The 13,946-nt window shown below is 43.0% G+C and overlaps 1 protein-coding gene across 2 annotated transcripts in view; it reads left to right on the top strand.

Moving 5' to 3' along the window:
* cacng6a (calcium channel, voltage-dependent, gamma subunit 6a) overlaps positions 1-8,561 on the top strand; it is a 10,229-nt gene extending 1,668 nt beyond the window's left edge. The window contains exons 2-5 of one of the 2 annotated variants that reach the window (XM_062529431.1): positions 658-1,096; positions 2,635-2,709; positions 4,143-4,280; positions 5,563-8,561. In XM_062529431.1, the coding sequence (XP_062385415.1) occupies positions 694-1,096; positions 2,635-2,709; positions 4,143-4,280; positions 5,563-5,783 (837 nt within the window). In that variant the 5' untranslated portion in view covers positions 658-693 and the 3' untranslated portion in view covers positions 5,784-8,561. Of the gene's footprint in view, positions 1-654; positions 1,097-2,634; positions 2,710-4,142; positions 4,281-5,562 lie in introns of both variants that reach the window. The other variant, XM_062529432.1, reaches the window with a different exon arrangement.
* Positions 8,562-13,946: the final 5,385 nt, after the last annotated feature.

The raw sequence follows: 13,946 nt of genomic DNA, 5'->3' as shown, positions 1-13,946 counted from the left end.
ACATGCAAAGAAACGGTCTACACTCCAGGCAAAGACAGGGCAGAAATATATCTCCTTTGACTTGTTATTGTAGTAGTGTTGGCTCTATTTATTCTAATTCTTCTGTACCACTTTTTGAATTCAGTCTAACAACTGGTATTTGAGACGTAAGCGATATCAGAAAATCTTTTAAAATGTTTACTTGTAGTGTACACACAGAATTATACTGTACATGCATGGTATGGTCAAAAAACTGTGTTGCTTTGTTGTGACTTCAAACTAATCTAATTACATCTTGTCAGTTGCACAAACATTGATGGAGTACTATCTAGCCGGAAGCTCAAAATACAGAATTGTTTTCAGAATCTATACATTACTAAATTATGGGTAACACTTTATATTAAGGTCACTGACCAAACTAAATTATCATGGAATTGTCTTAACCATTTTAATTGTCTTTAACTAAATCTTTATTGGAAATAAGCTAGTCCCTAACTGGCCCTTGTCATTGGTTCCAGTATTACAAATAAGCTAGTCCCTATTTGGCTCCAGGTTCTAGCATTACAAATAAACTAGTCCCTAATTGGCTCCAAGTTCTAGCATTACAAATAAACTTGTCCCTGATTGGCTCCAGGTTCCAGCATTATAAATAAACTAGTCCCTGATTGGCTCCAGCAGGTCTCAGCAGGCCATCCCTGACTCAGCTCGGCAGGCATGTGGTCCACCTTCTACATCCAGGATGATGAGGGGCGGACGCCTGGAAGCGGAGGGGGGAACCCCGGCCAGGCGGGGATTTCCGCCGTGATGGGCGGTGCTCGCGGGGGCGCCAAGCGGCGGGCACGCACCGCCTCCACCTCTGCCTCCGGGGCGGGCATGAGCGACAGCCAGGAGGGCAAGATCAAGCTGGCGTTCTTCGTGGCGGTGGTGGGCATCGTGCTGGCCGTGCTCGGCGTGGGCACGGAGTTCTGGGCGGAGCTGGCGCCGTCCAAGAACTACTCCAGCAACCACACCTGCCAGGTGGCGCACTACGGCCTGTGGAAGAGCTGCGTCAAGTCCCTGTGGGTGGCCGACGTCGACCCCGAGAGGGAGAGCTGCGGGCCAGCCGACTTGCCGGGAGGTACTGGCCGGTCCACTTCAACAACACGCTACACGCTGTGGTGGTCATGGACTAGCAGTGCATGGGTGTCACAACGATGACCAGTAGGGTGACCATACGTCCTCATTTTTTTTTTTACCCGAAATGACGACAAAAGGGCAAAAATGAGGACGCATGAGAGAGGTCCAGACAAAGGGCACGAAAACCGGACTGTCCTCCCGTAAGGGAGAGAGGTCCAGACGTATGGTCACCCTAATGACCAGCCATCATTGTGGCCATCAAAACTATTGATTGCAACTAATAATTGATGAGCTACAACTAACATACACAATGCTAACTAATTAACTAATTCAGGGTGGCTGGTTTAATAATTTAACTAGAAAAGCACTCAGAGAGCGCAAACCTCTGCCAAGCGAAAACATAACCGTCTCTTGGATCCAGACGGTGATACGGATCACTCCCAAAATGTAACCGTTTCTTCCTTGAGTCATTTCAGACCTGAATTTCATCCATATCCATCCATAACAAATCCATCCATATCTTGCTGACAGACAAACAAACAAACAGACAAACTATCAAACCCCGATGAAAACATAACCTCCTTGGCGGAGGTAACTAATTCAAGATGGCTGATTTAATAATATTCAACTATGTACAATACAAATACATAACTAATTCAGGATGGCTGATCCCTTTGCATCTGTACTTCAGAGGCAGGGGAAAGATGGCAGATTTCAGTGAGGATGACTGTGGAAACCCATGCCGTAAAAACAGCAGCATCTCTAATACTTATGCATGGCACACACTGCATATTCCTGGAAGAGCTAACAGAGAAATGTGTCTGGAATGCTTACATTTTCAGAGCGTATTTATGGCAGTTCTACGTGCTACGAACTCCATCAGACCTCGTTTGTCAGCCCCTCACAGCTAAAGTGCTACACTGATCGGATTGACAACACAAAACAACAAACCTGCCTGGAACCACGCATCAAAATGGGAGCGCTAATTAACCACCATTATCGGTGCAATGTGCATTACTGTAACACAACATGTCATTCTATACAATATGCATGATTCAGCTGATGAAACTGGGGTGCAGTGGAAAGTGTGTGTGTGTGTGTGTGTGTGTGTGTGTGTGTGTGTGTGTGTGTGTGTGTGTGTGTGTGTGTGTGTGTGTGTGTGTGTGTGTGTGTATACTGTGTGTGAAAGAGGGTGTTTGTGTGTGTATTGTATGTATTTGTTTGTTTGTTTGTATGTGTGTGTGCATTGTGTATGTATGTGTGTGTTTGTTTGTAGTGTGTGTGTGCATTGTGTGTTTGTTTGTTTGTACGTGTGTGTGTGTGCATTATGTGTGTGTGTGTGTGTGTGTGTGTGTGTGTGTGTGTGTGTGTGTGTTTGTTTGTATGTGCTTGTGACTGCATTGTTTGTGTGTGTGTGTGTGTGTGTGTGTGCTCATGTTTGTATTGTGTGTGTGTGTGTGTGTGTGTGTGTGTGTGCGACTAGCCGCACTGCTGTGCCCTTTACCTCTCTCCCCACCTCTCTCTCTCTCTCCACTCGAGAATCTAACTGCACCTTCTTCAAGTTCTTCACCACCGGGGAGAATGCGGTTCTGTTTCAAAAGACGACGGACAAGAGTGAGTCAGCCATCCAGCCCTCCTCTCCACCTCTCCATCCTCCTCCCCTCCCCTCCCCTCCCCTCCCTCCTTCACTCCCACACACATTCACAGACACACATCTCTCTCTTTTTTTTCTCCTTTTCTCTGTCTCCCCCTCATCCTCTCCATCGACAGTTGTGCATTTTCAGAATCTAGGTCTCGTCAAATTGGTATTCCAACTAACAGTATAGCTGTCCTTCAATAGCTCCTATCACTTCTACTAAATGATCACCAGAGAGTGATTCACCATGCGGGTCTTTCTCGCACGGCTGAGAGTCACTTTATGACAGAACGAGGACAGGAGGGGCATCTCTACCTACAGCATCAACAGAGTGTTTGGCCCACCATTTTGAACACAGCAAACATAAAACACATGAATGAAATAATATTTTGAAATAATACTAAATGGTGGTGTTGTGGAGACTGTAATAAGCATATTAGAATTGGAATCTAGAAAATATGCCTGTCAATACTTATTCCTTTAAATGAAAAAGTGAAAAATAGACAATCTCTTCTTCAGCAGTGTTCAAAGAATGCAATTTGCAGTCTGTCATCTTTTTAAATCCCATCATCATGCTTTCAAATGTGTATGTTAGCTGTTGGAGTAAATTTAGCAGGTGATAGTTTGCCTAGAGACTGAGTGAGTGGTATGAAACAAAAACTGCATTGTGGGAGTTCATTAGATATAGTCAACGATAGGGGTAAAACATGTTGCTAATGCTGATGGTTATTATATGAGAAGATAGCTACTGTAGCAATCTTAACAATTTCCCTATTGACATAACATTAACATAATGGCTAACTAGCTTTAGCTTAGGTCACATGTATCACTCACCAACCAAAATCCTCAGTTGACACCTAACCTTAGCGTCGCAAAAATAACTCACATTCACTTACACAAAGAAAAATCTGTCATTTGCCAATACTTTTTCCAACTAATTTACCTCCAACTTAATTAGGCCCATGTGTCTTAAGCTGTGGAAAGATGTTAGATGTGATAAAGAATGATCATAACATTGTAGTACTAGAAAAGCACTCCGAGAGCGCAGACCTCCGCCAAGCGAAAACATATCCGCCCCCTGGATCCAGATTACATCCCAAATGTAATGGTTTCGTCCTTGGGTCCTTTCAGACCTTTCCTGAAAATTTCATCGAAATCCATCCACAACTTTTTGAGTTATCTTGCTTACAAACAGACAAACAAACCCCAATGAAAACATAACCCCCTTGGCGGAGGTATTAATAATTGAAAAGGGCCCAACTGGTTTCACAAAATATGTTTTATCCAGGACACTTTAGCCACTTCTTCCATGGGATTCCAATGCTAGTCCTAGACCCAACTGTCATTACACTTTTTCAGCAGACTATATTGGAATCATCCTTTTCAGATGATATCTGTTTCTCCTCTCCAGGACTTAGCACGGCGACAGGTCTCATGGCCATCTTCAGCCTCTTCCTCATGGTCATGGGCGCCATCTGCATCACTATGGCCATCAGCAAACGAGTGCCTTTCTTCCTGAAGCCCGCCTCCGTCTGCTTCACATTGTCTGGTAAGGAACATGGCTCCAGCTTGACACTAGCCCACCAGCTTAAAGGCACACTATGCAACATTTTTTAGTCAATCAATTTGTTTCATAATATTACTGTATATATGATTAAATGAGTCATTACGGGTCGAACAATGTTTTTTTCGCCCGCCCTAGTGGTCTGTAGTGGTAGAACCACGCTTGCAATTTCAGGAGCCCTCGGGACGCACCCATGGTCTAGGAAGTCTCATGTGAAGTCGTGATCATGCTCATGAAAAGGCAGACTGATAGATTGAGGAGTTTTGTCAAATATACACACTAAAGCTGTAGGGGAAGCTCTGCAGAGAAATATGCAATGCATAAAACGAGCGAAAACTGAAATGGCCAATCCTGATGAAATTGCCAATCCTGTATATAGTTTCCCTTTAACTTCACCTTACTGCACAGAGCTACACTTTACTGCACAGACCCACTCTTCACTGCACAGAACTACACTTCACTGCACAGAACTACATTTTACTGCACCACACCACACTTTACTGCACAGAACTACACTTTACTTGACCTCTCATTATTATAGACCTATTGACATAGCCATAAATAGAGACAGTGTTTGTGGCAGATTTGCAGCAAACTCGTGGGTGATTTGTGGCAAACAAATGACTATAAAATATTGGCAGAAGTTGCCAATGTTGGCCGCTAGAGGCAAACTTCCAGCAAAGTTCTGGCAACAATGAGAACTTTGGCACTATTGGCAAATGTGTTCACCTTCTGGTGACAAACCTGACATTGCTGCAAATTTGCTGCAACATTGCCAAAGGTTAACCGTAACTGTTTCCCAGAAACTATTTACATGTGAAAATATGACCTTGCTTCAAATTTGCAGCATATGTTTGCCAGAAACCTGACATTTCTGTAATCTGCATCACTGGACACTGACTGGCCCATCTCACAAATGCAATGTTTTGTTTATATTCATGGCATGGTTATGAAGGGTTCAAAAATATAAACAGATTTAAATAACTGAATGAAATCTTGAAGGGCAGTGGTAGTGTCGTGGCTATGAGCCAGGCTGACATGCAGAAGCCAGAAAAGTTGTGGGTTAGCCACTGTTGTGCCGCTAAGCATGGCTCTTAACCACAAAGTCCTCTAGGGCGCTTGTAATAATTGACATATGTGAGTCACTTTGGATAAAATCGTCAGACTAATGAATAAGTAAGGCTAAGTAAGCAAAGTAATAATTGAATGAGTAATAAGTAATAAATAATGAATAACTGTTCTTGTGACTTTCTCTTCTTTATTGTAGGCATCCTGCTTCTTCTGTCACTCATCGTTTTCCACCAATCGGTGTTGGCGTTGTTGGCAAGTGACCACACAGTCCCGCTGCATCATGAGCTCTCGTGGTCAGTGAGTTGTTCTGCCTGTGCTGCCACCTTGCTCATAATCGGTGGGATTCTCTTCCTACTCCAGGCCCTACCCTACAGTCCCTGGCAGAAGTGTATGTCAAATAAGGATGCAGAGAGTTAGTACACCTATACTACTGACTTTTATAAATATTTTGTACAATGTCACACTGCATATTTCTTTCTACTTGAAGGTGTATGTGTGGTGTATGGTAGTTGAATGACTAGCAATTGAAGACTTTATTTTAAATCAAGTGATTTTGTAATTAATATGTAATTGTACATTCCTTATATCTTATTTGAACGTTTCAAGCCTTTATATCAGTGTTTGTAACATGTTGCCTTCTGTACTGTCATAGCAAGAGCCCCACAGTCCCATTTGAATTCAGTTCAACAGTTTATTTGAAACCAGACTTCATACAGACTAGAGGAAATCTTGCAATTCTTCACACAGATCTCTGTTCCTCAAGGTTACCGAGCACTGTACAGTAGCTTGAGTCGCTGCAGTCAACAACTAGAGCAGCCAGACAACTACAATGCGCCACTGTGACTCTGGGGGACATTATTTTAAAGGAACCGTATGTTGGATACTGGACAAAACTGGTACTGCAATCACTTTCAAAATACTGTAGAGAGGTGTATAACTAAAGCAGAGCCGACAACCTGGATGCCAAAAAAAACACTGACTTTGTGATTAGTAGATGGATGGAGGGTGGCGCATAAGGCAAAAACACACACATGTAAACATTAACATCAGTTGAGGGCTGCAACTTCACTTCTTTAAATGACAATATCCTGGCCGGACAACAGTGATACAAGTATTTGAAATGAGCATGATTTTTTATGTCAAGTGACATATCAGGGCCATTTTATAATTAATTGAAATACATTTCTTACATAGGGTTCCTTTAAAATTGCCGTTCTCCTTTAAAGGTAGGGTATGGAATTTGCTTTTTTGCCAATTTTAGCCAAATCACTTGATATCCTATTGCTAACCCACTTACAGCCACTGAGTTGGAAGCACTGAAATGGAAATTAAACACGTCAATCATCTGTAGAGCGGGCAGGGCTCGAAAAACTCCAGCCAATAATATTCTTAACCCGCTACCATCATTTCACAGCTCGTTCGTCAATCTAACGGTCTTCCTCCTCTTCCTCCACCCCCTCCCCCCCGTGTGCGCGACCATTTCGTGCACATACTCAAAGCTGGTGAACTGCGAGCCAAACGAAACCAACTAGGCCTGCTGCACGTCCCCTATGTTCCCCTCTGGTTGTATGTGTCACTTCATTTCTATTAGCTAAGACAGCGGATTCCTGGAGATTCCCGGAGACTCAAGCACCCACGCAATAAATAAGCTATGTAGCAATACATAGCTTAAATACATTTTACTGTGACTCGAAGAGTGTTGTAAACCTGAAACCGAAACTTAACCGCTTGGAGCTCTAGTGGAATAAGCGAACCACCGGGCCAGCTCTAAACTCGGATATTTCAGGAGGTAAAAGCCCCTGTAAGAACCAAACCAGATTCTTTTCAAATGTACTCACCTATGGCTACTGAAAAATGAAAGGTTAATTTATCAAATGTTATTTTGGTGTATTAAAAAGCATCGTTGTTTTCAGAATTTCCGAAAGGGGCGGTACTAATTGGTGCTTTTACGATTATCTATAAAATCATCAGCCTTCAGGGATTTGTGGAACTATTACCTACAACCCTTTGGAGGTGAATAAAGAATGTAAAACTAGTTAGCGAAGTAACCTGCTTGGGGAAGTCCTGTACAGACACCAGGCTGGCATTTCATTTTATACAGCTCAAGAGTGCCTATAGCCTGGCTCGCTCTCGTGCATGAATCTGCGTCCATGTTCTTCGGAGGGAGGGACTATCAGTTGTGTATTTTCAAAAATCTGCCAGCCGTTTTCTATGCAAATTCCATACCCAACCTTTAAGCAGGACTGACATAACAGTGTCATAAACATGTTGTAGTAGGTGTCATCTGCCGATGGCCAATCATGAATGGCCTTTAAATGTACATGCTATACAGTAAGATCTTATTGACACATGTTAAGCTGTCATATTACATACTGTAGTAGGCTACAAAATGTGTATGGTGAGATCATACTGATACCAACCACTAGACGTTTACTATGACATGTTTGACATATGTCATGACAAGAGCATGACATGGATATGTTGTCCTATAAACCAAGGCTAACATGTAACGTCCTTATATGTGTCCTTCGCAGTATCCTTACCGTGAGGTAAACCTCACAATTCAATTTGTGGCACTTCATAGCTTTGCTTTCGCTAATTTATGTTTTATTGTATGTTTCTGTCCATGTCAAAAGTCACTTTTTGTTCTCCCTACTCACTATTTCAATTACATTTATTTTAAAATCATACGTAATATAGAATCTCAAATGTCTGATATTCATGGGTTTCATCAGGTCCCTTTCCACAGGTGTACAAAATCAAGCACCTTGATTATCAATGCAGACTGCATGGTGCTTGATTAATACACCTGTGCAAAGGGACCTGATGAAACCCATGAATATGGTCAGTTTAAGTACTTGTATGATTTCATCTGTTATATAACCTGTGTAATGGTTTAAAAACAATGCTTAATCAACTATATTTGACAGTGAACAGACAAAGACATCATTTCATCAATGCCATCTAGATTTGCAACAGCAACAAAGCACTTTATACCTGAACAATGCAAACTGTATGTAAGCCATAGACATAGGCTACTGTACATGTCTAACCAAAGGGCTGTGAAGACCCGCTTGTAATGGAATACTGCACATTTCCATAGCGTATTTACAGATTTGATGTTCTTAAACTTCTGTCTTGCTGTGATTTGGATGCTACTGTAAGTCTTTTCCAGTGCAGCCGTCTAAATCAGGATGCACCATGAATGATGTTTACATGTCAATAAAGACACTGTGGCATCACCCTTGCTGTACAGTACGGTTTGGCTGATCTGTGGTAGAGCACACACCACCAACACACTGCTTTCTACAGTAACAGACAACACACACCACACACACACTGCTTTCGACAGTAACAGACAACACACACACACACACACACACACACACACACACACACACACACACACACACACACACACACACACACACACACACACACACACACACACACACACACCACAAGCACTGTTCTTTCTACAGTAACAGACCACACAAAAACACACACACACACACACACACACACACACACACACACACACACACACACACACACACACAGACACACACCACATATCCCGTGCTTTCTACAGTAACAGACCACACACACACACACACACACACACACACACACACACACACACACACACTCACACAGGAGAAGCACAGAAGGCTTAATGCCATCTTGACCTTTTTACAGATTCTCTCTCCCCCCCTCTCTCTCTCTCTCTCCCTCTCTCTCACACACACACACTCCATCTCTCCTCACGAGCGTGGCCTAAATTTAGAGTGTGGCGAATCACGCTAAAGTGGCTTTTAGAAACACAAACCCTGGATCTCTAAACCCAGCCCACACCTAAACCCCTTCTCTTATCCGACCCTACACCCTCCTCCCCCCCAAATAAAAACAAATCTCTCCAGCGACACATACCTCCTCACCACCACCCTCCACGTACCCCCCAACCTCAACCCCCCACCCCTCACCCTCCACCCCGCGCTTCGTTCTTCCACTGCTCCAGTTTTCCGTCTCGACTGACCCCAGCGAGTGTCCAGACGCCGGCTCAGATGCTGGTTTCTACGCCGTCCATGTTTATCCTGTATTGGGTGTCTCCCGACCCCCCACTGTCTTCACTCTGCGCCCATCTCTCTCTCTCTCTCTCTCAACTTCTTCAACATGATACGGTTCACCTCCCACCCTACAGCTGTTTCTGTCTGCCTCCCCCCCAACACACACACACACACACACAGTCCACATTCACCCTGTCTCACTTTCACCATTAACCTCTCCACATATACAGTATAGCTACTCTCTCTCTCCCTCTCTCTCTCTCTCTCTCTCTCTCTCTCTCTCTCTCTCTCTCTCTCTCTCTCTTCTCCCTCTCCCCCTCTCTCTTTTTCTGCTTGCACCCCAGGCACACTGCTTTTTCTCTCAAACGCCATCTGTCAGTTTAACCCTGCCAATGTCATGTTGATAAATAAATAAATTCATTAAAATCTTCATTCCATAACTTGACTGTCCACTTCAGCTTTTTGCACGTCGTTCTCCTCCACCTGTGCCATCTCCCACACAACCTGCTGCGACCCACCCCTCCACACACACACACACACACACACACACACACACACACACACACCTTCTCTGCTGGCCCTGTTGTGCACTGTAGGTCTGTTGGCCTCCTCCACAGATTTGTGGTCACTTTCTGTGCTGTTTTAACCTCTAGCCTTATTTTAGGCCCTCACCCATACAAGTGCAGACCCATACACACCAGGAAACTCTCTCTCTCTCTCTCTCTCTCTCTCTCTCTCTCACACACACACACACACACACACACATATTCATAGGTCTACTCAGAAACACAAGCTATTTCCCTGGTTTGACACACACGATGGAAACACAAGCTGTTCCCACCCTCTGCGTAACCAGATCCCCTCTGCAGCGTCCATTCACTGTGTGCTGTGTATCACTTCCAATCGCATCACAAACCCACTGTCTGGCTGCTTGCATTGACCTGGGAATGAGAGGGTGTCTCGGTTTGCCAGAAAGCCTCGGGACCTGTTTGTGTATGTTTGTGTGTGTGTGTGTTTGCATGTGTGTGTGTGTGTGTGTGTGTGTGTGTGTGTGTGTGTTTGCATGAGTGTGTGTGTGTGTGTGTGTGTGTGTGTGTGTGTGTGTGTGTGTGTGTGTGTGTGTGTGTGTGTTTGCATGAGTGTGTGTGTGTGTGTGTCTTTTTAGGACCAGCAAGCAAAGACAGTAGAGTATGCATGTACAGTACTCTATTTCTTAGCTGCAAGCAGAAATGTGTCTGTGACTCTCTCAGAGGGATCATTTACACTTCAATCACATTTTGCTAAATGCAAACAGCTGCAACCCGGAACACACACATACACACGCACGCACGCACACACTCACGCACGCACGCACGCACGCACGCAAACACTCACGCACGCACGCACGCACGCACACACACACACACACACACACATTCCACATCCATGAGTGTGTGTGTACTGTATGTGTGTGTGTGGTTGCCTATGTTTGTGTGTACATTTTCTGTGTCTGAGTGCGTGCATCCCCACACGAATATGCTAGCATGTGTCGGCAGACTTCAGAAAGGCAGGAACAGGTCCGTGGGGGAATGGTGTGTGTGTGTGTGTGTGTGTGTGTGTGTGTGTGTGTGGGGAGGGGGGGGGGGGGGGGGTCGGCCACTTGTAACTTATCTTCCTGTGACGCCACTGCTGATCCAGCAGGACCTCAAGAGGTCACCTGTCCTCGACCCGTCTTCCGCAGGGCAGGGGGAACGAAGTGAGGACAAGTGGGGCCGACGCTCCCTTGCCTATCAGCGCTCCCCTGAGGTAACCGCCCGCTCATTAAAAAGCCAGCGCCACTAGATAACATTCCCTGGAGTTGACCCTGCCATTATTATTAAACAAACGCATGCATCGCCAAGCCAATGTTTTTTTTGTTTTGTTTTTGTTTTTTTGTTTTCATTACAAGATTGGGTTAGTGATCTCCCTGTAACTGTGTAATGCTTATTATTTCGGCCAGACACACTGAGGCAGCATTACTGACAGAGATAGTGGAGGTTAAGTGACCTGAACTCACTCGCATGTCTGGACTCATGGGACCTCTGACCTAGAGGTCACGGGGTCATGACCCCTTTCATTGATTTGACTATTAAAAACACAACGGCTCATTATGTGTGTGGGTACACAAAGGATCATGGGAAGCATCTGACAGCATTATTTCAGACAGGCAGTATAGTGCCATAAAAAAAATATTTAACCGATTTAAAGATCAATAACCAGACTTTAGATAGATATTACCAAGCATTTCCCAAGCTGCAAAGAGCCTTGTATCTACAGTACATGTAAAATGTCAGATTTGTTAACCTAATTGCAATCAAGTTATGTGCGCAAAAAAATGTGCAAGTTGCTGACCTTTGCGTCTGACAAGTAAAGAACAGCTCACAGTCTAAACTAGAAATGCAATTCCAAGGAATTACCAGTGCATGAAATGCAAAAATAGATAGATAATGTAGATATTACCAAGGTGTAGCTAGGGTAAATATGGTGGTTGCATAGTTTACAGAGAGTTGATAGTGTGAAGGTAGACAGTTTAAAGCTGAAACATTTTGATTTGCTGATTTCTATTCATGTTAAAATGTTAACTATGGTAACAATGATAACCAGGTTGATTGGTTAACTTAGCTACTGATTTCATGCAGTAATGGTAAAAAGGTTAACTATGCTAACTATGCTCACAGTGTTAACCAGGTTGATTAGCTAACTTAGCTAATGATTCCTAGCAGTTATGCTAAAAATGCTAACTATGCTAGCAATGCTAACTATGGTAACAATGCTAACTTAAACTAACAATGCTAACCAGGTTGATTAGCTAACTTGACTGATGATTTCTAGCAATAATGCTAAAAATGCTAACAATGTTAAAATTGCTAACAATGCTAACCAGGTTGATTAGCTAACTTAGTTAGATGTTTTTTGCAGTTATGCTAAAAATGCTAACTATGCTAACCATGCTAACCATGCTAACTAGCTAACTTGCTAGTGAGGACTTTTATTTTGAAACATTTGTTGCTAGGGTATCCATGGTGGCCACTATCAGGAAGCAAGAAGTTACTGCAGCATAATCATGTTGGTTGCTATGGAAACGGTCATAAACGCTTAATTTTAATGGTTGGTATGTTGATTGCTAGGTACATGGAGGTTTCGTGTAGTTGACTGGAGGCATAGTTGATAACTGACAGTTGGAATGGTTGAACAGTTAAATAGTTGAGTAGTTACAATGGTTAAATGATTTAATAGTGTATTATTGCAGTGAGGACCTTTATTTTGAAACAGTTGTGGACAGAGGAAGTAGTGAAACAGAATCTGTAGTCTAAATGAGATTGTATGCTTAAAGCCTGAGACAGAAGGTGCCTCTCATATAGCATTTACGCGTCCTCTCTCGCTCCTCGATCCTCACTGATCTACATAAAGAATGATGGAGCGGCAACAATGGGATAGTCTAGCCCTTCTTCTATCTTTCTTTATGTAGATCATTGAGGATCGAGGAGCGAGGTAGGACATATAAACGCTGCTTGAGAGGCACCCACAGTAAATACTTTGAAAGTTGTATGTAGATAGTCTAATTAATGTTGATAGACAGAATGTTTAATGGATGTTGATAGGCAGATTGTTTAATAGATATTGATTGACAGTTTAATGGGTGGATGAGTGAATGGTCTGAAGAAGATGAATGGATAGAGGGTTGGATGGAATGTGCCTTATATTCTTGTTAAGAGAGACACTGATACAGCTCTCTGAGAGTAGTTGATACAGGTGTAATCAATTTAACTGGCTAGTCTTAAGAGAGAGTGTGCTTAAAGCCTGAGACAGAGTAAATCATTTAAAAGTTGAATGTAGATAGTCTAATTAATGTTGATAGACAGAGAGTTTAATGGATGTTGATAGGCAGATTGTTTAATAGATGTTGATAGACAGTTTAATGGGTGGATGAGTGAATGGTCTGAAGAAGATGAATGGATAGAAAGTTGGATGGAATGTGCCTTATATTCTTGTAGACTGGAGAGACACAGCTCTCTACTGAGAGTAGTGGATACAGATACAGGTGTAATCAATTTAACTGTCTAGTCTTAAGAGAGCCAGTGTATGTAGCCTGAGAGAGAGAGAGAGCTGCTGCAGGTGGGGCTGGCCACCTGGCATAAGATTCTAATTGCTTAATGATCCGATTGTGATGTCATAGAGGCCAATGTTAAGTCTATGGGGAAATTTGTAATAGTTTTTAATTTATAGTTTAAAAAGTATAAAAGTTACAAAGTTGAAAAATACTTAGCAGCCTTCCCCTATTTAAGACCTACGTTGCGACGTTTGAATGAAGTTTCTAAGTTAAACGGTTCAAGCTGAATAGAAAAAATGAATTTGATCAGCGGAATAATAATAAGAAGAAGAAGAAGCCTTGGAAGAACAGTACAGTGCATTTTCATGCACTGTAATTAGGATGTGGGAAGAAATCAATGCTGCACAGTATATCAAGTTTTTATAAGTTCAGGGGTCAAAGCAA

The sequence above is a fragment of the Sardina pilchardus genome, chromosome 24 (genome assembly GCF_963854185.1).
Source record: "Sardina pilchardus chromosome 24, fSarPil1.1, whole genome shotgun sequence".
Lineage (NCBI taxonomy): Eukaryota > Metazoa > Chordata > Actinopteri > Clupeiformes > Clupeidae > Sardina > Sardina pilchardus.
Note: the sequence above shows the minus strand (reverse complement) of the source record. Positions and strands in the feature narration are given on the sequence as shown.